The sequence below is a fragment of the Pteropus medius genome, unplaced genomic scaffold (genome assembly GCF_902729225.1).
Source record: "Pteropus medius unplaced genomic scaffold, Ma_sr-lr_union100, whole genome shotgun sequence".
In the NCBI taxonomy this organism is placed as follows: Eukaryota; Metazoa; Chordata; class Mammalia; order Chiroptera; family Pteropodidae; genus Pteropus; species Pteropus medius.
The window spans coordinates 3,664,652-3,692,334 of NW_024352149.1; the positions used below are offsets into that span (position 1 = coordinate 3,664,652).

General features: G+C 37.9%; 1 protein-coding gene across 11 annotated transcripts in view; it reads right to left on the reverse strand.

Moving 5' to 3' along the window:
- Positions 1–9,220: 9,220 nt before the first annotated feature.
- UTRN (utrophin) overlaps positions 9,221–27,683 on the reverse strand; it is a 446,059-nt gene continuing 427,596 nt past the window's right edge. For 10 of the 11 annotated variants that reach the window (XM_039846978.1, XM_039846975.1, XM_039846976.1 and 7 more), the window contains 6 exons: positions 23,945–24,103; positions 23,324–23,564; positions 20,503–20,611; positions 19,331–19,423; positions 15,371–15,393; positions 9,221–11,212 (listed from right to left, as the gene is read on the reverse strand). In XM_039846978.1, the coding sequence (XP_039702912.1) occupies positions 11,204–11,212; positions 15,371–15,393; positions 19,331–19,423; positions 20,503–20,611; positions 23,324–23,564; positions 23,945–24,103 (634 nt within the window). In that variant the 3' untranslated portion in view covers positions 9,221–11,203. The remainder of the gene's footprint in view (positions 11,213–15,370; positions 15,394–19,330; positions 19,424–20,502; positions 20,612–23,323; positions 23,565–23,944; positions 24,104–27,683) is intronic. The other variant, XM_039846981.1, reaches the window with a different exon arrangement.

Sequence of the window (27,683 nt, forward strand, 5' to 3'; positions counted from 1 at the left end):
AATGTTCAACCACGTCTCTCCTCATTTGAAAATCTGTCTTATGTGTCAGCTAAGCAGGGATTTCAACTAAGGATTCCTCTGAGCACAACAGGGTAACTTTGAACTCCATAAGATTCAGGAAAGCAATGGGATGTATCTTGTTTGAAACCAGAGTGAACATTTCCAAAAACAGACACTGTCTATCATACTGAGACTCCCGGCACTGTCCCATGTCACCTGTATATGAGAAAACTGGTAATGAGTCACGTAGGAAAACAGTGGAGGAGGAAAACTGTGTTTCTATCAATTATTTTCCAATTTCTGAACACTTCAGATTGTTTCATCCACATTATACTTGCTAGGCGGTGTTTCTAGTAATGCGTTTGCCTCCTGGCAAGACAGGGCTTTGACACACCCAGTGAATTTCTGGTCCTATCAGTCTCAGGTGGTGGAGAAGAGGAACCTTCTCAAGAGCTTGGTGAGCAGGGCTCAGGGACAGGCAGCCCCCTGTGGGCTTCCTCTGGCCTCTTCTCTTCTTCCCCAGTTCTGCCTCAACAAATCCTTCCGTGGGTCCCTCTGACATTGTGCCTGTGAGCCACACACATGTCCCCAGTCGTATCCCACCCCCCCACTTTGTCCTTTTTGCCATCATGAGATGTTTGAGAGCCTAATGACAAATTTACTATGAAACTGAGCTTTCCAAATGACCCATAACTTCATTTGAAAAGAGCCAGTTTTCCAAATGGTTCTTTCTAGCTAGCTCCCAATGAATGTCTCCAGAGGTTTATGTTTATATGTGTGTGTACGTGTGTGTGTATGTGCATACACACACACGTACACACACATATATATATATACACATACATATATACACACACCCAACGCACATGCTGGCAGGAAAGATAAAGTCCAAATGTACCAATTCAGGGAAGCATTCTCTCTCCCCCAGCCCCTCCATCATTCCATGAGCGAGCCCTGTGCTAAGGATGTTTTAAGTGATGGCCCTAGAGGGGGAGAAAGAATATCCTTAACCCCATAATGTAAATTCTAATTTCCAATTAAATATATTTAGTGAAGAGTGGAGATGAAAATGTAGCAAAAGAAGACTCCCTGGGTACTTCTTGTCTGCTGAAACTGAATAACAACACTTCTATGGCAATGAACCTGAATGGCTTGATATCCATTTCTGTCACAACTAGCCTTGAGTTTCTGCCTCCAAGGAAATATGTTCATTTCAGTTAAGAAAAGTGTGAAATAGGGGAAGGAAAGTGACATTCTTATTCAACCACAGGTCTTGCTCCATCATTTCCACTTTTTTTTCCACATCAGTCTTTTTATGGAAAATTGATAGGGGTTGAAATTAATATTAAAAAGGAAGGTCTATAAGTTCTTTAAATGCATTGGACATCTACTCTTTCCTATCTACCCTTACTCCTGTAAAAAGTTCATGTACTCTCATCTTTCTTAATTGCAAACCCCTAGTCTAAATTCTGTTGCTTTTGCTTCAGTCTGAAATATTCAACTGCATGGTTTTAACATCCTTGGTTCTTTCATTGGCATAGTAAGTTTTCTAAATATTTTGAAATGTGTTCTTTTTATGTTTGTCATGAGAGTCAAACCTTTTTTGAAAAATTGTAACAATTGTTTTCTAACTCAATAGGCCCTCAGAGATCTTTAAAAACATTTGTAAACTATAATTTATTAATATAACAGAAACTCTCCAAACCTCAATTGACTTTATGATTGGTTTCTTAAGTTTCATAATCTTTGTGACCCGAAACATTCAGAAGAAATGTGGTGATCTGTGTTTCAGTGCAATTCGATCCTGCCTTCCGATAGGGTCTCTCAAACTTGAACCTATATCAGAATCATCTCTGGAGTTTGTTAGAGCAATATTGCTGGACCCAGTCCCAGAGCTTTGACTCAGTAGGTCTACAGTGGGGACCAAGAATTTGAAATTCTAGTAAGTTTTCAGGTGATGCTGATGTCAATGGTCCAGGAATAACACTTAGAGAACCACATTCTGAAAGTAAGCCTACTATAGACTGACTATATTGTTTAGAAAGATCATGTAATAATGGCCTGAAGATTTCACTTTATCAATAATAGCTAATTTTCCCCCATAAATTTGACAACCATTTTCTTAAACCATTTGATTAAAGGTTAATGGGATTTCTCTTAACATGGTTTTATTCTTCTAAGAACTTCTTGCCCAGCAAGATAAAAGTTGCAAATAACTTCATTACTCAATGCAGGAACTTTCCAAAGTACCACTTAAATGAACATCAAACTGTTCAACTCTTCCATAGATAGCATCGAACATCTGTTTACTCCTCACAGCTCTTTCAAACCCTTGTCTTAAAATTCTTGCCTTGCTGTGTCTCCAAGCTTTTCCATCTCTGTGGTTAATCAGGGATGACCTGACCATGAGGCTGGTATGCTTGAGCCATGAGGTATATAAACCACCTCTTTGATTAACTGTTCCCAGACTCCTATGGGTTTGGCCATCCACATATACATCTGCATCCCATCTGGCTGGATGGCTAATTCTCACATCATTTACACTATGACTTCAAATCATGAGTTTAGCTTTATAAATGACATAATTCACCAAGGATAATTTAGAATTACAGTGGTTACTTAGGGGGAAATTCGACATAAATTTTTTATTTGAGAGTCACCTTAGAACTAAGAAGGGAACAAAATTTCAAAAATCTGATTTTCTGCGAAAAGAAATTCAGATTGTTTTCTTAAAAAACAAAATTGCTGCTTAAAAACATTCTTGGCTAAAGAAATGAAAATGTGAAAAACATAAAACTATCTCCCTTTTGATTCCCTCAAATCACAGGCTTAATCTAATGGCCTTCATCCTACTATTCCTCTTTCCACCATACAATACTCATTCATTTCCCTCCATTCTATTTTCTCTCTGGCAATCTCCCCTTCCAGCCTGGCTTTCCAGAAAACTCCAAACTCAATTAACTCTTAAAATTAAGTTGTCCTCAGAACAGGAAAAAATAGCTTATATTTGGTTTTAAGCCTGGGTCTCACTCTGAGCTGCAAGCCAGTTTCAAATAGTTACCAAACCCTATATAAAATAGAAATACATTTTTAGAGAAATATAAGATAGTTTTAGAAACCAATAATCCAGGACTTCCAGATTTATATCAATTAAGTAATACATTAGTGGACAACTGAGATGCAGAAAATTAAGAGAATAAAATAGAACAAAAAGATCTCAAGGGTAATAAAAAAGCATTGTAATTACATAAGGCTCTAGACAGGTTTAGAAAAGTTGGAAGTCTTTTGTTGGCTATTCTCAAAGATGTTCCTATGAAAATAGTTTAGGCTATGATACAGTCTTATAGGCAAAGCAAGGATGAATTCACTTGACCCTTCAAGGATAAGCTCTTTACTACCTTTAGGCAGAATTCAGAAGTAGATGCTGAGGCAGATATGACCCCAGCTTTCTCTTCCCCTTTTGTCAATACTTGGAAGCTAGAAAGAGGAGATTTAATATGAAAGCAAAAACTAGAATAGGAAATAGTCACATTACCATGCCTTAAATACCTTGCTAAACACTGAAGAAGATTCAGAACAAAATCAGAAGAAAGCATAAGAAATCTTGACGGAGTGAGTCAAGATGGTGGGGTAGGTAAATGCTGTGCTTGCCTCCTCCCATGACCTCATTAAAATGTCAACAAAATAATAGAACGGTCAACTTGGAGAACCACCTGAAGTAAAAGGCCCGCACACAGACTCACTTGCACTCACCCTGGGCTCCAGCAGAGTCGGCATCTCAGGACGAGCAAGAGATGTACAGAGAATGACAACTGTATGGTTTCGGGGCAAGGGCTGAAGGCTCAGCAGCCATTGTTCCTTTGACTGCCTGTTCTGTGGAGCCTACAGGTGGGCACCACCTTGCCTGTTTGAGCCCTCCCCCAACAAAGCCAATTCTGAATCTCCATTGGCTTGGCGAGATCAGCTAGCTCCATCCCATGACTTCCTGAGACCCTGCCCAACCCAACTCACAAATTGCCCATGGCAAAATCATTTGCCTAGCAAACAGCCTCAACCTGTGCTCTCCACAGGGCGCTCATTCAAAAGCAATCAACAGTCCTCAGCTTCAGCACCTCAGAAGAAACTTTCGATGGTAGGCCACTAATACCAGCCTGAGCTGCATTATCCCTTGAACAAATCTTGGGGGTCTCCAGACCGAGATGGGCAGTTGCTGGCCTTGGTGTAATTTGAGACTTTTCCAAGTGGCCAGAGGCTCAGCACTGGCACCGAATCTGAATCTGTATTGGTCCCGTGAAACCTGCTCACTTTACCTCAGGCCGAAGCAGCTGAGAAGCATTTACATCCACTCAACTTTACCTACATTGTCATGACTTTAGAATTTCATTGTCTGCACTAACATATCTTGGTATTCCTCTGTCTTCATCATCATGACTTTATCATAATTTCATTGTTCATTTCAAAAACTTCTTGAAAATCCATTTATATGAACATCAGTTTATTCGACAGCATCAAACAACCAAATTCCCTCAAATTCTTCAAAACCCTTTCCTCAAAACCTTCACTTTGCTATGCCTACCAATCCTAAACTATTACATTATCCTCCTTCTGCAATTCAGTTCAAGCTCTTTCCCCTCTAAGATGCTACAAAATCTGTCAAGTAGTGTTTTCCCTTACATGCTTTTACAATTATACTCAACTTTGTCTTATCAAGAGGTTGTATGGTGTTTAGGGAACTAGCAGCCATATTAAATAGGGACTCCTGACCATGCACGTAAAACTTCATATTCAGTAAGGCCGGAAAGGACCTAACCAGATTCCAGGTGATTCTGAGGAAAGTGATATAAGGACAGTTTAGTGCTTTAACATCTGCGTTTAAACAGAATGAAAAACAGTTAAGATTCAATTAACTAAATAATTAGTGTTTGAGGTTAGGCCAGTAGCAGTGACATACTTAATCCCTACTATTCATGGGTTTGGTCCTAAACTGTTCTGAATCAGGAACTCCACTTAAACCATTTATCTATAGATATAAAACCCAAGAGTATTGACAGTTGACAAAAAAAATCTCAAGAGGATTTGTGCACATTTCCAATAAATCCTATCCAGGACTCCTCTTTTTGTTATCAATAAAATGTGGGAAATGAATTTAATAATCTTGCTTGCTCATTAAACTAAAGGAATAAATTTAGAAAATAATTCAAACAGGTTGTGACAATATAGAGCACTGTGTTGCTTTATAAAAAAATTTTTATGAATAGATCTGGAGGGATATATGGCAGAATTTTTACCTGCATGCAAGAGAGTCATACCTCAAAAGAAAAGGTCTTTTGGAAGAGAGAAAATAGATGGTATATATAGATCCATTTATTACATGGAAGTCACTGTCTGATTGCATAATGTTTTCATCAGTTTTAGCAGAAATTAAGAACTCTCATTATTAATTGAGCAAAGAATTAGCAAAAAATGGGATCTCAGGAAACAATTTTGGATGCCCCAGTCCTTTCTAGATCCAGTTGTTTTGTAATTCATGCCTGGTTTAGTAGTGCTTGCTATGCATGGCTAATCTAGGAAGACATGGATTTTCAGAAATAGAAATTTTTCTTTAGAAATATGTTTTCTGAATGAAGAACAGAGCTACACTGAAGGCAAATGATCTTGATTCAGATACACATTTTAGCGTATCTCTTTAATGATATAAATATATGGTTGGCACATGAGTTACTTTCCATTTTAAAAATCCTGAATTAATGCCTGATAATTATTTTCCTATTCGCTTGTTATTTTTCTAGACTTCATAGGATCACCATTTATATATATTTGTAAGATTAAAACTTATGACATTAACTCAGCATCCAAAGTGTACACTGCAGGATGTCAATAGGGAAAAGGCAAAGGGTTCTGTGGTTAAATGCTTTAGAAATGCTGAGTGATAAGCAGTTAGGCAGGTTGCTTTACTTCAGGATTTCTCAAAGCTTTTCATATATTCACGTGCATTGTGACTCTCTAAGGCCATTAAGAGCATGCAGTGTTTCTCAAAATTATTTAACCCGGGAATTCTTTTGTTGGAGAAATACCGCTACATCCATTGCATTTTAAGTGATCATTGTGATGTCTTCTTAGGACTCAGCATCAGCAATAAGCACACTGAAACATTACAGTGAAGTTTTTGGGATATGGTTCTATAGGTGATGGTTAATTCTATACATTTCTTCTTGAACTGTATCCCTATATTTGGATTCACATCCTGTGGGGATCTAGAGTGCACATTCTGTTCTTATAGGGAACTATTAGTCCTCCTTCCAGCTTACATTACTATTGCTGTAACCACTTGCTCATCTTTGGACTCATCTACTAGATTAGCAACATGCCTCAGCGAGGATTTGTTCTCTCACTGTTTTTGGCAACCAGTGGTGCCTTGCACATCCCAGACACTTGAGTATCTTGTTTCCCATGCAGCTATAGCCACTACGGTTTAAGTCAAGGCAAAATTTTGACCCATGTTTAACATCATCCAGTTAAGCATAAGATTCCTTTTTAATTTTATTAATTCATCACTGACATTTGGGAGATATGGTGTCTGGCATGCATTTTGTTTTGTGCTAAGCAGCATCTCATATTAACATCATTGACAATATGAACCTGCTTGGTACAAGTAAAAGTGGGGAGAGAACAGGAAACAGAAGAGTGTGGGGCAGGGGTGAGCTTTTAAGACTGTTCTTGCAGACATCATGGGCAGCAGTTGCCCAGTTTCCCATGGAGTAAACACACAGCTCATGAGATTCAGAGTATAATGAATGAGACTATTCTAGATTTTGATAGGCTCGCTCAGGTTAGATTTACATTGGAATGGCTCGATACTTTCCAGTAGATGTATAATGTCACTTTATCTAAATTAAAAGAAAAAAAAATTGATTTTAATAAAAAATTAATATTTTAATACTTATGAAATTTTTGAATCAAATCAATATTTTAAAACTTATGAAAAGTGATCTAAAAAGTAGTATCAGGAACTAATTGTAATTGCATCCCATGGCAGCTTGGGAACTCTTCTCATTTAATTACAAATTTAACATTTGTGCTTTTTGGACTGAAGACAGAGCTAGGCTGAGGGCAAACCGTCAATTAACTTTTCCTAATTACTCACATACAAAATTCAAAACAGTAACAAAAAATAAGCTGTCTATAAAAGAATATCTGAATCAAAGCACACACTGTAAATATTCCATTAAAATTATGTCACCAATTGGAATGTCTTCAAAATGAGAGATTAGTACCTGGTTGATAAGTTTATACAAAGTGCAAATAAACTGCATGTTTCTAAATAAATACTTGGCCAGGGGCACAATGTCACATGTACCTTCACTTGGTCGAAGTGAAGAACCTCCTCTATATTGTGTTCTTCCAGCTAACAATTGACAATTTTGAACAAATTTCTTCTGAGCCATTATATTTGCTTTATTCCATTTCTCATCTGTTTTCCCGTTTCTTCTCTGTTTTTATTTTTTCTATTATCAGCCCTGAAGTCTTTTTGCAGGATTTTGGGCACATGCTAAGTTTTCCCCACCTATGTATCATTTTGAAATTGGATTATTAGCCTGTGTTGAAGGGGCTGATCTTCTTGACCTTTGTTTTAAAAGATGGTCTTTTGAAAAGGTCCCTTCCTTCTCATTCCACTGGGGCAATGACCATGATGCCCAAGGAAATGGGTGCTTTAATATTTTGGCCAAAGTCCTCTGCTTTGCCCACCTCAAGTGTATATGAGGAAACTTGATGGCCCCTCTCTGTAGCTATACGCTATGTCCTGTGGCTCTTCAGTTTCTCTCACAAAAGAAGTGGGATCTATTTCCCATACCTGGTCTTGAAATTTGCTTTGACCAACAGAATTCAGAAGTGATGGTATGCCATTTCTTAGCAAAGCCCTCCATTTGCACACCCACACTCTGGCCATTACATGAGAACATACCCAGTCAGCTTGGCGGTGAATGAAAGAACTCAGCTGAATTGTCACGGTCATCCCAGACTAACCATCCCACATCACTCGATAGCTGGTCAACCCCTGACATGTGAGCAAGTCCAAAAGGGATATAGAAGTCCTGCTCAGATCCGGTGAACCTTATATCCCATGAGCTAAATACTTATTATTGAAGTTTTATGGCTAATATGTTGTATCATTGTGGTAATGGATCACTAACACCACAGGTAGTAACTATAAGGTGATTGTGACTGGCTCTTGACCTCCATCACAGGCTCACTCTTGCCACTTAATTAACCTCAGAAAACCATAAGCGATATTGCCTGTCAATGAAGTTTTAAGCTCTACTTACAGTGTTAGGTAGTGTGGTGTTAGTGGTGTGTTGTGTATTTTCATTAAATTCCCAACTAAAGAATTAAGAAAGGCCTTTGAAAAATCTGGTCTACTGAAACAGCTCAATGGCAGTGGTGGAGGGAGATATCTAAGAACAAACTTCATTTTTTACAAATATGTATATAATCTCAATGATAGAGAGAAGTAACAAGCTGAAGACTTAATACAAAAACCAAAGTTTACATTTGTCCTCACTTCCATTTTCAACTACTTACTCTACAGGAGTTAGACACCAACAATTAATTTTTTAGGGATGCTTGATGTGACTATTACTTTGAGGCAGAACAGGATGTTTAAAATGTATGTTCATTAGAATCTATCCGTTTTCTTTAACAAATTATATGTTTTGGGATTTTTCTGTTTTATAGAAGGCTTTTATCTTTAGAATCAAGTAACACGTTTCTCAGCACTACTTCCTATGGGATAGCTTCAGTGGTGGATTACACTTACCCCCGGGTTGATTAAAATCCAGTACACATATAAAAAACACGTTACTTAAAAGCATGAGTCTAAACGTGGATTTGAAGTGGTAATTGCTAAAATATCAATAACACCTAAGTTATAAAAACAAAAGCTCAATAGTAGGCTTCATGTACATTTTCAACATCCAACACCATTTTTCCCTATCAATAAAGCCTTCCATTTGTAAAAGAAATCGAGTTATACATATGAGAGAGAAGAGAGGAACACAAAAGAGAGAAAGCACACAAGAGAGAATGTATTAGTGCATATGAGAGAAATTGCAGGAAAATATGTAGATTTATCAGGATACAGGCTCTTTATGTATTATTTTAATAAATGTACATTCAAAGCTCAGATTCTATAAGTGAACACAGCTGAAGAATGCCAAAGTCATCGTATGTTAAAATTACTTTTATTCAGGATGAAAAATACAACATGTAACCAGATGATAGTCTATGATTAGTTCTTTACCGCATATTTTAAAAGAACTACATACTTGTTCCCCCTTGTTGTTACTGCAATATATTTCTTTTTATTTATTATTACTTAGGTTACAATGTAGTGTTTTATGTAGCTTTTCCTTAATAGCAGATAGAGGACATGTTGCACACAATTACAGGCAGAAAAAAATTAATACATAACTTTTCAAAGTAAGGACAAAGACACCAAATCTACAACTTGTAGTTCAGAGTTCAGGAAAATTTTTTTTTTTTAAATAGGTACTTTTCTTGGGTATGATGTGGCCTGATAAAAGCTCTAGATTTTGCAGACTGTAGTGGCATAAAGCTATTTCCAACACGATGGATGAAGATGGATCTGAGGTAGAAAGGTGGTCATGGCTTTCCTCTTGTATAAAACAATTTTCTTCTTCTCAAAATATCTCTGCTGCAAATAGAGACCCTTGCCCCTCCCCCCAACCCACCCAACCTATTCTAAAAGAATAGGAATTTCTAACTTTAAGCCTCCTTCTGGTCAGATCCAGGTTAAAGAGAACCCAAAGTTAAAATATCCTGATGTTTTAAAAGCACATACGCTTGAATTAAAACACATTACTTTAACTTTTTTTTTTTGGTTTCTCTACATTTGGTAATTATATAACACGTTCAAACTGAATCGATTAAATGCTAAACCAGAAGCTGAACCAAATGCCTAATCGAATGCACTCAAAGTATAGGCAGGGTACCATCTAAGCATTAATTTCATTTTTCTGCAGAAGCAGTGACATAGGCTTTTGATAAACATCCTTCCCAAATGTATGGATCACATGAAGAGTAATAAAACATCTGTTCATTCACTCAAAAGGTAAAATGAGACATGCATTAAATTTGTGTCTTCTTTCAGAAAGAAAATAACAGATTTCAAGAATTATAAAGGGCTTAAATATACATAAACAACAATAAAATTCTCTTCAGAGGGAACCAAAGACGACAATGTGTCCTGGATTACAATTAGGCAAAATTCTGCTGTGTATTTAATGATGAAAATCAAGACACGGGAACCTGCGTATCTGTGCCAAAATGAAAATATGCTTAAATAGGCAACCTTTGGTAAAATGATCTTTCAGATTATTATAATCCTGCTTTAAGTATCTTCTGGCACATAAATTGGGACATGAAATAAATAAAGAAGTCAAGATCTACTTATATAGAGCAGGGAAATAAAATATAGGGGAAAAAAAATCCCAATAGAAGTGCCAGATAGGCCCATAGGATTTTTATGGTGGTTATCCACGTGGTCACTAAAGAATTAAATGTAGGTGTCAAATAAAGTTCAACTGCACACACAGAGATAATCCTAATCCATACACATATCATATAATTGACTGAAATATATGAACTTATTCATTTGGCCAGATCGTGAAAACAAATATAGGAACTCTATTTGGTCATATGGCTGATGAATTATAAATAGCCAAAGCATAATGGTAAAGGAGCTGAAGAAATAAATGAAGGTATGATACAATGGTTAATATGAAGGAATGTAAAATGTAAAATTGTCTTCTAATTCTCCTGCAATTTTTGTCATGGTCATTAAAAAGAAGGTATCGTATTAGAAAGCCCCACCCACTTTCCCAACGCTGGATACAGCATACAAATCAGTGACAAATGTACTACCATTTCCAAATACCGCTCTGTTCATTAATTTACAGTTGCATAGAAAGGGAAGAAGAAAACAATACTATATGATTATTACAAAAACAAAATATCCTCTTCTCTTTGGATAGTCAGTGTTTCACTCCTTCAGCAGAACACAACAGCGTTCGACAGCATGTTTCAAGGAGCCATGGAGCTTCTGATTAAATGGAGCTTAGAATTGGCATTTGCTGGAAAGGGCAACATTGTAAGTCAGGAAATGTTGGTTGGCTAGATGAATACTTCACATTGCCTGGGGGAAGGGAAAATAGTGCTGTCAGAACAACATTTACATAAACCATTGCAGGTAGCAGAGACCTGTCAACTCTTCAAGGAAATAAAAGTGCTTCTTTCAGAACTAGTTAAATCCTGTTTTGCTGTGTTTAAGGGGGAACCTTTACTTGACTTTTGTTCCCTGGGACAAGGTCCTTTCCTCTCATCTTGCAGTCACCTAGTCTGTTCTTTATCACTACAGCTGATACCAAGGAAGTATGGAAGGCTTTTCTCTTGCCCGGGCTGGAAATCAAGTTAAAACTTGAGAGGACTTGGCTTTTTCTAACTGGAGGTACCAACTCAAGTGAACTAGGCTGGTGCAAGCATCCCATCTCTCCCTGGGGCACTGTGGGCTTATGCAGAGGGGGTGCCCTTGAAAATTCCAACTGGTCAAGGCCCAAATGGGGGTCCAGACAAGAGGAATGCAAGACAGAGATCACAATCCAACAGAGTGCACTGGTGCCTACTGAAGGCTCAGAGCCAATATACACAGGCAAGAGAGGACATAAATCTGGGTTGCACTCAGGGGAGTGGCATCAATCTTTTGAAGGGAAGGTCTCATAGCTGGTCTTTTAAAAGTATTTTCCAATTGGAATTGTTTTTTTAAATCATCTTAAAAACTAGGGCCATGACTCCTAAACCGCAAGAGGCCTTTCATGGACATGCAGAAAAGGCACTCCTCTACCTGCCCCTTATTTTACGGAGAACTTTGAGGTGAAGACCTGCTCACCTCTGGAACTATGGTCCTAGCAGAGTGTCTGATAAAGCTGCCCATGAGGCCTCTTCTCCTCCCAGCTATGCCAGAAGCAACAAACTCATCTTGACTCTTGTCTAGAGCTTTTCTCCATTATTATTAAAATTTGGATTCTTCAGAAACTTGCTTATATATTTTGAATTTTTCACTGTCATGTTAGAGGGAGCAAACTTTCAGCAGACACGGATGGTGTGCCCGCTGGGATGTGCTGGGCTCCTAGGTGCTAAGGTGAGGCCCTCAGGGTGAAGTAGCTGTTAAAGACACCTCAACAATCACTCTCATTCAACTCTAATATGGGGTAGGTGCCAACCACAGTGAGTTCCAAGTACTTTGGGGACAGAGAAGGGGAGACGTTAATTCTATCGAGAAAAGGAACATGTTGTTACATTTGACTACAACTTTGGTACTGATTCATGTTGAGATAAAGGCTAAAATAATTTTTTTCATTATTTCTATGTATTTTACAATACTTGTCTATTTATGGTTAAATAAATATCTACGAATAGGAGCACAGTAATTCTCATTTTAGGTGCCAGAATTCTAAAAATTTAAGTCTACAAAATGTAAATATCAGCACAACTACCCAGATGAAAATGTACACTTCTCATGAATTTCCAAGGTATGGAAAATAAGGGGAAGAGGAGACAAATGCTGACGGGGGCGGGGGTTGGAGGAATGTAGGGAAAGGGAAGGAAGGAGGAAACGGGCCTCCAGGAATGAGTGAAATTATCTGCTCCATCCACTGAAGAGCTGTATAAACCAAGAACATTTAAACTCTTTTTAAACTCAATTTTTTAAAATCTAAAAACAAAGTAGTAGTAGGAGGTCTCTAAAATCTCGTTCAGCATTAAACTGTAAACACTTTTATTGTAAAGTATTTGAGTATTTAAAAGATTCTCTCTGCCCTTCCTGACCCCAGTCACTCACAGCCTTGCCCCTACCTTGGGACCATCAAGACTCATCATGTTCTTTTTCCTTGTACGATAATGGGCCGCCATGAAATGCTCCAGACAAATGGTCACCTTTCTTATGTGCTCTGTTCCATATAGAGATCTGCACATCCCTTATTCTATTCCCATGTCCCACTCTCCCTGGTTCTTGAAACCCTTCTGTGCCCTCTAGACCACATGGTCCATCATCATTGAAATCAAACTCTTCTCTGAATGGATCTTTCACTTGCTCGCTCTAACCAATATACGGATCTCCCCTGAAGAGACAGTTTCCCCCATAACCCTCCTCATAGATTGGATAAGTCTTTCTTAGGTTCTCCTAGTGCTTTTCAGGGCATTTTTTCCGTCTCTCATCCCTAAAAATAATGAGTTTTGAGTGTCATGCCATAAAACTATAACATCTTATAACCCCTGGGATCATGTTCCCTTACTTCTTGAAGAAGAAATGGCTCACTGTCACCAAGTTTAAAGTTGTTTTTAAAACAATGATTTCAACACTTACATAGATGATCCTTCTAACACTCTGGCCTCTTGGTTCCTTGAGATAGTCTCCTCCAATCAACTTGTCTTCTACCCTTCTCAGCCACTCACTCAAAGTCTCAAATATGGACTACTATCGACACCTGCAATCCCTCTGACATTTTAATCATCTCACCTGCTGACAACCACCTCTACCTTTCCAACTCACTCCCACTGGGACCCTACTTGATCTATCCTCTGATACAATGCATGGGTTCTCCCACTATTTTTCTGTCTCCCACGCCTAAAGGTGTTCTCATTTCTCTCCCTACCAAGTTCAATGCCTGGTTCAATCATTATTATAATCAGTCCTTTGATTCGTCCCTTGAATTGTTGTACTCTCCTGGCCAAACCACAACTTTTAACTTCGGTTAACTGCAATTCTCAGCCTACTCTGATGTCTGTGCTCACGAACTTGAATGTGGCTAGAGAGCAACACATAGTTCCACAGACTGGCCTCATGTTAAATTCATGAAAAGGCATCTTAATCAGTGGCCTTTAATGCTGGCAGTCAGTCACACTCTATTCCAGGGTCTGTGTGCTCTCCCTATTTCTAAGCAGCCATGGCACATCCTACAGTCTCTCCTCACACCTACGACACCCCCTCCCATTCCTCACTCTTTGCTGAAGCCTCCGCTTCTGATTCACTAAGACAACAGAAGCAATCACAAGAGGTCTTTCTTTCTCATGAGCTCTTATACCTAATCCATTTAACTATTTTATGTTCCCTTGCCTTCCCTCTGGTTACCAAAGATGAACTGTCTGTGCTTCTCATTAAGATCACAACTCCTCTTGCCAGTAACACAATAACACAATCAGAAGGTTCAATGTTTCAAAAAAGATGAATAAACAACTTCATGGGAGAAAATGTTCTCCAAGATCTATGGTCTTGTGGCTCATTATTATTAAGAGTATCCCATAAGGAAAGGCATAAAGCTGTGGTTTCCAACAGTCCTCAACAAGGTTTTAAATGAAAAATCAAGACGTTTTCCCTCTCAGAGTAACAAAAGCACCTTGTGTACCACTCCAGTTACTGTTTTTAAGTCAATGTTCTGTGATAGCTGCCTGAAGCAGCTATCTGGGAGAACAGTGGCCAGCCAAATCTATCCAGGCTAACTTTACATAATACATATGAGGCTGTTAAAAAGCTGTTAGAACACAAAGGATCAAGTGCTCCGTGTTTTGGACATCTGGAAGAACTGGCTTGGGGGGAGGTTTCCCCTCCTCAGACTGACAGAACAGAATCAAACTGTCCTACACAATCAATCACTAAATGCCAAGCAAGTTTACTCATTTACATGGGGAATAAAGCACCACTAAAATTGACAGCAGTTAATCTGCTTACTCTAGGTTGTGATCCACAACACCTGAGCCAATCAACCTGAAGACTTACAGGAACTTTAATATCATAATTTGTGGCCCAACATTTGGATTTTTGCAGTTAGAACTTGGAAGCTGCTTACAGAGCACGACCCTGCTCCCTGGACTAGGAAACTGCCTGCAGAATGAACAGTCGCTCTGTGCTGCTGGATTTGTTGATAAGTGACTCAAAAGCTTTTGTTCTACAAGCCTGAACCAGAACTAAGATGTTGAAAAAATGCCTAATCGTTTGCTACCTTCTGTTCTCATCTCACAGTTCCAACTTGCTTGACCACTGAGCCAGCAGACCACTGAAAGTCTAGCTGCCCCCGCCGATCCAAAAACGAATGATAAAGTTTGTGGTCTTGTCGGCCCTAGCAACCCATATCTTTGATAACTTAGGGCTTTTAAAATAAACCCTGTTCTCCTCCTCTCACCTCAGAACATGTTTTCGGTTCATACCAAGGGCTATGTCCCTGGTTTGCAAATCATATATGAATAAAGTTCTCTTTCAATTAATTTTGGGATTTTTGTTAACGAATCCATGAACTCTTACCTGTGGCCTGCTGGGAAGATTTGCTGAAAGAGAAAACAAGAGAAATCAATTGAAGGTGGTGGTACTGTTGCTGGGCTGGATCGCCCCCTAAGGCATGCAAAAGTGTACCATTCCCAGCAGGTTAAATGGATGCTAATAAGAAACAGGTTTTGTTGTTGTTGTTGTTGTTTGTTCGTTTATTTGTTTTTGCTAGATGCTTTAACAAGGGTTAGTTTTCCTAGTTTCTCATATCCTGAGTGCTTTAAAATACAAAACTTCCAGAAAAATACACAAAACATATTCTGGCTGTCTTAAGATAAGTACACACAAAGCATTCGGTGGATATTTAGTTTTGTAAAACTTCTCACTTCCAATTGAGATCTTGCTGTGTACTTAGTTTATGTATCAGGAAAAAAAAAATTCTGAATGTTTTGCTGAATAGTACATATTCTGACCAAGAAGTCATTAAGGAAATGAAGGCTCACGAGTCTTTCATTTCCGCCATCCTTGGCTCACCCTTGCTCCAAAGGCTAAAAAGATGGTGTGACTGGCTTGCATCAAGGAAAGGACTGACCTAATCTTTGGCAGTGTGGCAATCTAGGAACTTGGGCTAATCATTGTGCTTTAGATGGCTCCAGGTAAGACCTTCAGAGAAGTTAGGATAAGGTAGCTAATGTGCTTTTGCATTTGATTTGCATCTAATTTACAGCTCAATTCTTTCCTGGTAACAGAAGGCACAGGACAGTGCAGCTGCCCTGGTAGGCCTGGAAGGACAGCCACTAGCAAAATTTCTCTCTGAAGCCTCTGTTTTCTCATCTCTGGCTTTCAATAAAGGGAAATCTTATAATTATCTTCTTTTACTCAACCCTAGACGGGAGGGGAGGCTCCACCCTTCCAATAACGGTAACATCTGTTCTGAGTCAAGTAAGAATTGACCCTAATCATTTAGTATGCTAAACTCCGTCCCTCTCATATTTCTGTGCTTAGGAAAAAACAAAAGGTATCTGTGACCACATAGTGGATGCCAGGAGCTTTGTGAGAAAAAAAGATTAAGAGAGAAGAGTGACCTTTCTCTGATGCCTAGAGGGAAAGAGTGAGCTCCAGTAGTAGCTGGGGGAAGAATCAGGCTAACACCAGAGTAGTCACTTCCTGTAAGTTACATCACGAAGAAAAAGAGTGGACCTCACTGCGTGAGCTATGCCCAAGGGAGACTTACAACACAGGCAGAGTTACCTACGCTTCTCTTCTAAGTAGCAAATAGCCAAACCCATACAGAAATTGAATCCATTTTACTCCAAATCAATATTTCTAACCCTACAGCTTTTTTATCAAATAAAAGGTTATGGGCACTCCTCTGAACACATCACAAAACTAAATGTATTTTTAAAAGAAATCAGGAAATCATTGAATTTCAGTAGAGTTTGAGTTTTTGATGACTATTACTCAAGCTTAAAAAACAGGAAATTCACAGTGAAAAATATGCCTGCGGATAATAAAAATAATTTTAAAAGCATTTGTTTGTCTATTGGCAAAAATGCTTGGTTTACTACTAGTATTCCATATATTTAGATGACATAAATGAAAAAAACTGACAAAAATTTTACACTGAAAAAAATAGTTACAGATGTCAGTAGAAATTTTAGTATGTACATTGGTTAATAGGCAACAATTTCCTTCATTAACTCCTTGCCAGGAAGAGATGGAAGTACCTGCCTCTTTACTCTGAAATTCAATGTAAATAATTAAGAGAAGAATTTAAAAGGCCATAATTCAAGGATGCTATCAGGATCAACTGGGGTATTAATTCAAGTCGGAGAAATTCTAAAGTGTGATGTGCAACAATACAGACACATTGTAAAAACAAATAATCCATGTTTAAATAGGCAATTCATGCAATTAGGGTTTATGAATGCAGTTTTATTTTAATTCCAAGACTGCCAGGAGTAGAAAATCACTTGTGACCATGCTAATTTTTAATCCACAAAGGATCAAAAGTCAAGATTAACATGCAGATCAATTTATTGCATGCTGGTGACAAACAATTTTAAAGTCTTCATTAGTTATAGGGGCTCAAGGGATTGGGTTGGCATTGGGAGAGTGCCAAGCCGATTTGCTTAGAAAAATTCTCCAAAGGTGGTCAGTAAGCTCTGGGCATTTGAAGGCTTATTAAAATATTTGCTAGCTGAGCAACTTAAAAGGGGCAACAAAGCAAATGAATCCTATAGAACCTTCTGAGTACTGTCTGGGGGAACTGCTAACAACTAAACCTTCCCAGTAGGAAAACATAATCATTCATTCAATTCAGAAATATGTACTGGACACCAAGTCTATGTCAGGGGCTCATTTTCATTCTGTATTAATTTTTAAAAGGTTAATAACTTTAGGCATAATTTAAAAAAATACGTACTGATTTTATAGATAAGTCAATTAAGCTTTTATTTTTATGGAAAGTGATCGCTACTTTGGAGATTTTTATATTATCAAAAGCAACATATGAATATAAATACCAAGAAGAGCCAACTAAATCCAAACTAATAGCAGAAACCAGAAACAATAAAACCTCAATTTCAAAGAATTCTAAAATATACTATCATTTCTTACATGGGATATATATGAGCTCTTCAAAAAACATAATAATGCTCATCACTCGCACATGTGCACACATAATGACACATGCTTTTTTGTTGGGATGAGTGTGGGGCTGACGTATACTAAATATGATTCAGCAAACTTTGAGAAGTAGAATTACAAATAATAACTAAATATATTAATGTGCTTATGGAAACTATAATCTGACGTTAGGCAAAGATTTCTAAAAATTCAGAAGAACAATATATTTCAAATAGTGGGTTCCACTTTCTGCTAAGGATGGCATTTTGGAAACTGAAAAGTATCCTAAATTGAAGGGTATTTTTTTAATGAAGTCGATATATCTTATTTACACTCCTGATAATGTCTTTTTCTGCTGTTAGAATGGTATTTTCTGAAGAGGGTGGAAAAGGGTAAGATGAGAGGCACTTTATATGTATACTACACATCGATATGATATATATGATAGTCTATATATGTATTTAAATTTTAGTTTAGTGACCGTCCAGGTTTAAAAATCAATTTGAGAGGAATCACCTAAAAATTACACATAATATATTCATATTTCTTTAGAAGATTATTTGAAATACAATCACGGCATTAAGTAGTACGTCTGCATGTATAAGTCAACTGTGTGTGTGTGAGACAGCAGAAGTGCTTTTCGTGCGAGCTCAGCAGAAACTGCAAGGTGGAAAGATGCTGAAGACAAAATGTTTTGAATTAAATCGATAAATAAGAATCACTAATAATTTCCTCTGGGAACTGACCTGTTTTTTATTTGGTTATTTCCTGGCTCTTACTCGTTCATATGGAAAATTCGCAGGGTTATAATCTGTGATGCCTTAAATGGTTTGGTCTTAATATAGTGACTTTTTTTTTTTTCCACAAGAAAAGAAACCAGAAGAAAAAAAAAAAAAGAGGAAAACCTGAAAATAATCCCTTTCTGTACCTGAATCTGATGACAACAGAGATCAATGTCTGAAGAGGAAACTATATTAGAAAAGGCGATTTTCATGCCTTGTTTGACATGCCACCAAAAGCTCTTTTTGGAAGTAATGCATATTTCTTACTATAAGCTTGCATTGAAGAGGATAATTTCTTCTTAAAACCAGACTCATTTTATTTGCCTTCATGTCATCACTCATAAGGCATACTGAAAATCTCAGAGAGCAAGATTGCATCATCACTGCTCCCTAGGGAGGTGATGGTATCTGGGTTGAGTCTCATTTCCTTTGTCAACATATAGACTGTTTGATTTATTTCAAATAATATTTGATCCTGTTTCTAACATTGGTTTTGTGTTATCTTACCTAAGAAAACAAAGGGCTCCAAGTTGGGAAAAGAAATGGAAGGAAAAGGCATAGCAGTGGTATCAGGGCCATTCATACTCACGGCAGCAAGGTGGAAAGGAACTGTTGATCTGCTCCATAACCTCTGTGAGGTCCGTGCTGGTGTCATGAGGAGGGGCCAGCAGGTCCTCTGCCGCTGGGACAGCACATAGAGAGAACAGACATTCTGAAACTCATGTCCAGCCTTCCAGTAAAACCATCTTCAAGGGAAAATACTAGTTCTGGCCTCCAAATACCAATGTGAAAATAGTTCTCACAGAAAAGGACAGTTTTAGAGGAAAATAATTTTTGTATTAAATTTTGGTAATAGACAAATAAAACATACTGGATGTGGTAGGGGAAAATTCATGAGTAAAAAATAAATAATATAGTCATATTATTTCAATTGATTAGTTGTAATTTCATTATTTTGCATTGCAAGTATTTTTTCAAGTGAGAAAAATATTCTACCAACTTCTTTTTCCTTCCCTCTTTCATTTTGAAGACTTCAGCATAGGCTTGTTTATGCTGTCACAAAACTAGAGGTATAAGAGGCTTTATATTTTCATGGTTTTTATCCTATAATCAACAGCAAAATAATTCTCTTGTTCAAAAATTTTAAATAATATTAATATTTTAGGTTTTCTCCTGCTTAACGTAGCAAAAGATATTCCATAACGAGTTAATTTGGTTAAAGTATGCAGTCCTTAGCAGAATTTTAGAACTTCTTAAAACCAGACTGAACTGTTTTTTATTTGCAGTGTTATAAATAACGAAATGTCATTCCAGAAGGCCTGGTTGACAGAGTTCTTCTACGCAGCAGTGACAGGTCCCCTTTGCAATCCGTGACACGCTAGGTGGGACCTCTGCTTCGGATGGGGGCAGAAACTAGGCAATGTCTACAGGGACTAGGATGGAGAAAGAATACTGGGTTCTTTCTGAATACTGAATCATTCCTGAGGTAAAGAAGAACTTAAATTGTTGTTCATCTCTAAAGGAGAGAGCACTTTTCCATCTTTCCCCAAAATTCAGTCCATAAGTGTACGATAGCTATTGTACTAAATGTTTGCTTTTTCGTTATTGTTACAATGGCTCTGTACTCATCTGAGAGCAAATAGAAAACAAACCCCTTTGTGCCTTAAGGCATCCATGTGTAAGAATGCTATTTAAAATGAAAAACAAATGGCAAAGCCCAGAGCATAGTCAGGGGAAGAGCCAAGTCTGGGGGACACTGACCTGCTTGGTGGAATTGGGGGCCGGGGTCCTGATCGAGAGAGTGGTTCAGTGCAGATCGCTGAGGCGAAGCCCAGGGGGAGACACCGTTGATTCGAGAATCAGATTCAGGCTGGAATAATCACATTCAGAGGTTAGGACAGACAAAGGATTCAGATAATTGGTAAGAAAACCATTTCTGTTTCTAACGTCCCCTCCCCCTACCATGGATAATTAAATCATGCAGAGTTCTTTACCCTCAGACATTTTCAAATACATTTTAGCATCAGTTGGATGAAATCACTAGAACTTCATCTGAGCAACAAGTGGTCCCTCCCTTTCAGTCTGGGCACACCGGAAGAACTCACTTGGTTATGTTGCAAGATTCATGAAACAATGTCAGTTTCATCCCTCAGTTGTTCTTTTTATTATTTTTAAGCTAACCAAGTGAATTTAGAAACATATCTCATTCATCTTGAAAAAATTAGCACTGCTTGTCATACAGTAAATTAATCCAATTTCAAAATCAGCACCTTTTAAATTTAAATCGATATTTAAAGATAATGTTGGAGGGTGGTCAGGAGCCTGATTTTGGATTCAGATGCTTGACTTCAATTCAAACTATGTCACTCAGAAGCTGTGTGATTCAGAGCAAATTTTTAACCTTTTGTGCCTCTGATTCTTTATTTGTAAACTGGGGATGGTAATAACAGGGCCTGTGATGGACGTGGTGATCAATTAGTATTTCTAAAGCGATTAGAGCAGAATCTGACACCTAGCAACTACTTGGTAAATGCACTCTCCCACAAAGCTTTGAAATGATGATGGATATATTGACAAGTACATACTGAAATTAGAAAGTGTGATCCATTGTAGAGGGAATGCAGACGTTACAAAGTTTTTGATGCCAATTTTTTTCATTAAATCTATATTAGTTGAAGCCTGGTAGTTTTGCCAGTTTTTTCTTTCTGAGTTGAATTTTCTATTTCCTTCTGGCATTCATGCTAAGTCATTAAGAAGAGATAAGAGCTCTACAGTCTGGGATGTGCAGAGCCATTCAGATATCAGCTATCTCTAAAAGCATTACTGTGCAATTCTGAAGGCACATGAGCCATTAGGCAGCTCTGTCTAATGGGTGGGGGTGGGGAGGGTGAGCAGAAGAGACTTTAGCTGTCCTAAGAGCATCAACAGGCTATGGCAAATCAAGTTTTTGAGTGTGGTTGCCTTCCGCAAGGATTCTATCTCTGCACTGGGTTATTAACACTAACACTTCATATTCTAAATGAGAGCTTTCAAGAGAAAATTCATCCCTTACATAGTCTCCATTCAAAACCTTCAGGTTTGCAATACTAACAATGTAACTTTTCTAGTGCATGTGACTGGTACTGAGGCAAAAGCCAGACATTCTGGAGGACTTAAAGAGCCAGGCCTTGATCATTCTCGGGGGACCATTTCCTTCTGATGATGCACAGTTTGGAGGCCCCAAAGCAAGCCGTCCTTAGAACAGGTTCACATAAGTTTAGAAACAGCGACCGACATACACAAAAGTATATGGACAAAATATAGGGTGTAATCTGTGGCCTATTGTGTAGGCAATGCCGAAATCACAGTTTTGAAATGATTCCGACACATTAAAAGATGCTGACAACAATTGCAAAAAAAACCCAAAAACAAACAAACAAACAAACAAAAAACCAAAAAAAACCCAGTTTTCTAAAATTTGAAAAAATCACTAGAGAGAAAGTTGTTTCTGCCTTTGATTCAGTAAATCATTTCTGGAGAGGGGCATTCCTATTCACTGCCAAGTGGCCCCACACTGCAAAGGCCGAAGAAAAAGGCAAAAGATGACATAAATGTTGATGTCAGGGGTTCTTCCAAGGAAAGAAGTTCCAGGTCCATTTGTTGAGATTCTACACAATATGCACCTGCCGTAAAGGCATCTTCATTATCAGTTCTGTAACATGACCCTTATTCTTTATCTGTTAGATGTAATCAAGTACTTAATTCTCTAAAGTGTGTTGTGTCTTTATATATGATACCATCTTGTTATATATCATATTATGGCCGTTAAGGCTGCGGGCACCAAAAAGGCAGAAATTTTTATATTCCGAAGAACAGTGTTTTTCAAAATTGCAGGCTACTACCCATTGATGAGTTATAAAATGAATTTGGTAGGTCCTGACCAACAATAAGAAAGAACGGAAGTAAAAAACAAGGGAGGGAGGAAGGGAGTAACAGAGGAAGAGAGAAAGGAAAGAAAGAAGAAAGGAAGGAAGGAAAAAAAAGAGCATTTCTTTATAATAGCAATTATTATTTTGTATTCATCATACATGGATGTATTCATCATAATGTAAATTATATTTCTTGTTGTCAAGATATTTTGCATGCGACTGCCACAAAACATGCCCTAGTGTTAAGAAATAACAGTAGCAAGTTAATAAACATCTATTACTTAATTTCCTAAAAATAGTTCTTTGGAAGAAAGGCTTTCAAATGAAGAGTTCAGGTCAAGTCCAGTCCCTGAATCTTCACAGGTTCTTCTCATATTTAATTTATCCAGATGTATTTTACATGGTCTTTTCCCCTAAACTATTCAGAGCTGAGGTAGATTTCAGTGTTAAAGAAGAATGAGAAATTCCATCTTGAGCTGGGCAAACACATTTTTTCATGCCAGTGAGGATTTAATGCTTACATTTGGAGAGGGATTTCTAAGCCAGTCTAAATTAATTATGGAGATGAGAAATCGAAAGCGAACCTTTCTCTTCACACTGGGACCAAGCCCCTGGGAGACGGGACTGGGACAAGTCGCGTGGGGAAGGGCGACACTGAGTTCTGTACACTCTACCTGTTCCAGCAGCTGTCGAAGTCGGTGGAGCTGAGACTCCAGCTGCTTATTGTGGTCCTCTAAAATCTGCATCCTAGCCTCCAGCCTCCCTTTGTGCTGCCTGAGGAGTTTTGCTTCTGCTATAAGTTCTGAATCCTCAGACGTGTGATGAGGAGATACAACAGAGTCTGGAGGTGAACCGACGGGGAGTCCCCTTCTCAGGTGCTGGTCCTTTAGCTGCTCATATTCCACCTGCAAATTTCTAACATAGATGAAGAAAAACTGGAATTACTATCGTGTGCATCGTCCTCTACCTCAAATTGTCTATGAGCTACAGATTTAGCTCATGCTACTTATGTCCTACTAGGTAAGAACATTTCTTAACAGCAAGCATGAATAAAATGGTAGTTTTAAGCAACTGTTCTAAAAGACATCATCTCTGAAGCTGCAAATGCAGCTGTAATCTAAAGCCAGCAGCCCGGCTTGGTAATGGCCTCTTAAACGTTGACTCCACCATGAATTCTTGGACAACTGTTTGAAAAGAGAGTGAGTGAGTAGGAGACATATTGAAGATATTATTAAAGAATTTCCCATCCCAGGTTTCCCAAGATGACACCTCTTCTTCTCTCAGGTCTAGCACACCTCTGTTCTTCCTCCAAGTCGGCGATGATCCGCTCCAGTTCTCCGCGTTCTTCCCTTTCTACCGACTTCAGGATCTGAGCTGGACTCTGGGGCTGGCTCACTGGGGACTCGCCTCCGAGTGTCTGGCAGTACTGCTGGATGAGGGCGTGCTCGTCCTCCCTACGGAGATAAACACAGAGGCTCACATTTGGCATGAAATAGAAACAATGATCAGGATGGCTGCTGGGTCAAGTCTGCCTTAAAGCTCAATGTCCCCATGACCTCTTGTTAAAACTCTAAGATGTTTATCTAATAGGATATGTGCATTGCACATTCCGACATTTCATGCTTTGCCTTAGTCTAACGTGTATATCTCAGAAACCTCAGAACAGACATTTTACTCAGTAGAGGCTGTAAAATAAAGTATAATGCATCAACAGTTAATGTAAAAGTTATTATAGGCAAAATCGATAATGAATGCCAAAAGAGTAGATTAAAAGACTCTTAATTAAAAATAAACTGCTATAGACCAAAAGTCTGTTTCTCCCCGAAATTCATTTGTTGATCCCTAATCCCCAATGTGATGGTACAGTTGCCTATCCATATCCATGGTTTTCGTATCCACAGATTCAACAAACAACAGATGGAAAATATTAAAAAAAAAAAAAAAAATCACAGAAAGATCTGAAAAGCAAAACTTAAATTTTTCATGTGCCGAGCACTACAATGAATTCATTCAAATGAAGTGATGTGCAGAAATATCCTGCTGTCGCCTACAATGCAAATATAGGTTATACGCAAATACTATGCCATTTCATACAAGGTCTTGAGCATCTGTGAACTGTGGTATCTGAGAGGGGTCCTGGATTCAACCTCCTGAGGATACCAAGGGATTGTATTTGGAGGTGGGGTCTTTGGGAGGTGATTAGGTCATAAGGGTGGAGCCCTTACAAATGGGATTAGTGCCTTCATTAGGGCCTGAAGAGACCAGCATTCTCCCAGTACACTGCGTCCTTAAGGACACTGCAAAAAGGCAGCCATCTACGAACCAGGAAGCATGCTCTCAGCAGACACTGTATGTACTGGTGCCTTGATCTTAGACCTTCCAGCTGGCCATTGTGGGAAATAAATATTTGTGGTTTAGAAGCCACATGGTTTATGGCATTTTGTTATAGAAGCCCAATTGGATTAAGACATAAGCTGATCTCACTGTTTCAGGTATTTGGTTGAATGCCATTTTGCAATGCTTTTGTTTTGTGACCTATAGATAAGAGAATATAATCTTCATATTCTTTTATTTAAATAACTCAGCACGAATTATAATGACAGATTTTTAAAGAATATATAGATATTTTACTTGACATTATCAGTGTGTCATTCTTTGTTAAAACAGGAAACTATATATAATTCACTTGGGTTCCTACTTTTCTAACTACTTGACTAATAAACTAGACATATCGATAATGTGGTTGAATCTAATGACCGACAGAAACAGAAGCATAACAAAGTAGACAAAGCTGATAACATTTATGAGCAGAAAGTGGTTACCAGCAGGCCTGAAATCCCTTCCCTTCCCTTGTGAGGAGAGCCAATCAGATCTCCTCATAAATGTGCAAACAACAGACCTCCTGGCTAATGCTAGCAGGAAAGTCCTGCCACAGAATACCTTTAGCAGATCGCACCCGGTCTGTTTTGAAGGCTTTTGGTAGACAAATCCTGAAATCGATGGCTTTACAGGATAGGGCTTCAGAAAAACATCAATGAAACAAATATACACACAGATGGGTCAAAATTAGATTGGAGATGCATTCTGTTGTCAGCATTTAAATAGATCCATTTCTTTTGGGAAACTGATGGGCTGTAACATATTATTATAATTATCATCATCACCACTATCATTATATTCTTTCATTAAGGTATCTTGGAAGGGAATTAAGGCAGTTTCTACAAAAAGTCATTTATATATAACCTATAATTTTAGTTGTTGTAAGTGTTTTTCACAGATTATTAGGCTGAAAAGTTAAATATAAAAATAGATACAGTCAAGTGCTTAATTATATATAGTGAAAACCAGGAGCACACTCTTTAAATACAGACAGTACATGAGGTACCAGATTAGGGTCATTAAACATCAATAGTATGCCTGGTGCTAAAATAGAAAATGTTGCAAAAATATAGGTCTGCACCAACGAAATATCATTAGATGGAATATAATTATACTATATTTAAGTCACACATAGTAAATACTATCTTGATTACAAAATTAGTACATATCAGATGACAAAAGAACTGTGATTCATCCAATGACCTTTTGAAAGTAGACAAGGCATAAATAAAAATAATAATTTCTTTCCTTTAAAGGATTATTCTGTTCCAGGGCTTCAGACTTGCAAACAGCAGTGCCAGTGCAAACCACACCAGCCTTTCGATTTCATCCTTTCACATAAAACAGTATCATTCAAGGGCAGATAACAGATTAGTAAGATATCTTGATGGCACTGGCCTAATTGTCTCTGAGTTCCTCCTACTGAGATTTCCCAGGACTATCCTGGGTCCTGTCTCTTTATGAGACATGGCTGCTCAATTCCTTCCTTAAAGAAAATCTGAATCCTTAAATTGTCCAGAGGCCACCAGCGTTCCTTCATGGTCAAAGCCAGCAGTGTAACAGCTGCAAATCCCTCTATAGTGTTGCTCTGTTTGCATGGGTAAGTCTCCTCAAACTCTGACTCTCTACCCCCTTAGAAAGATCTTTGTGATTACATTGGGTTCACCTAGATAATCCAGGATAATCTGCCCATTTTAAGATCCTTAGTCACACGTGAGAAGTCCCATTTGCCATGTAAAGTGACATATTCATAGATTCCAGGGCTTAGAATGTGGACTTCTTTTTCATGTGCCGAGCACTACAATGAATGTGGACTTCTTCTGAAGTCTATCATTCTATCTATCACAAATGCCGTCATCATCTTCTTTCCCTACAGGAGTACTCATCTATCTCTCTTCTAGCCTGTGAGATTCACGAAGATCCTACCTATATCTGTAGACCTTTACAGTATTGGGTGCATGGCAGTGGTGCTCTAGGTAAATGTTTAAAAGCAAGTTCTCTAAAAGAGAAGTAAAAAGGCTTGACTTGTGGCATTTTCAATTTTTATGGTTTAAATACATTCATCATGGCCAATTTAAGCCAATGACTTCACTGAATGCGGAATTGGGAAAAGATACACAGTTGTTACAGCTCCTGACAAGTATAGTAAGCTACTCAAGAACATACATAATAATAAAATGAAGTAAATTACAGCATGATGAATTTTGAGTATTATCTTTGTTTTTATTTTAATCTAATCTATTTAAGTGTACATAAGCTAATTTTTAATAATGGTTCTGTTTAGAATACAGTTTAACACTTCTTGAAAGTTTAACAACCAGTTTTCACAATTGGCTCCAGCACACATCATTTCACAGTAAGTATATAATAAATATTGGTTGGATGGATGAATGAGTTAATACATCTATAGATAGTATATTGAATTGTATTCAGCTGTATCTGGTCATTTATTTTTTCATATATTAGTACTCAATCTAAAAATAAAGTGTTTATTTTCATTTTTACGAGGCATGACAAACACATTTTAAAGAATTTAAATTTGGTTTTAATTACTTTAGTTTCAATTTTTATTTTGAAATTTAATTTTTTAACTATTGTTGACCTTGGTGGAAATTATGCTGAGTCAGCAGATAGTCAAATATTTAACTACTTTAT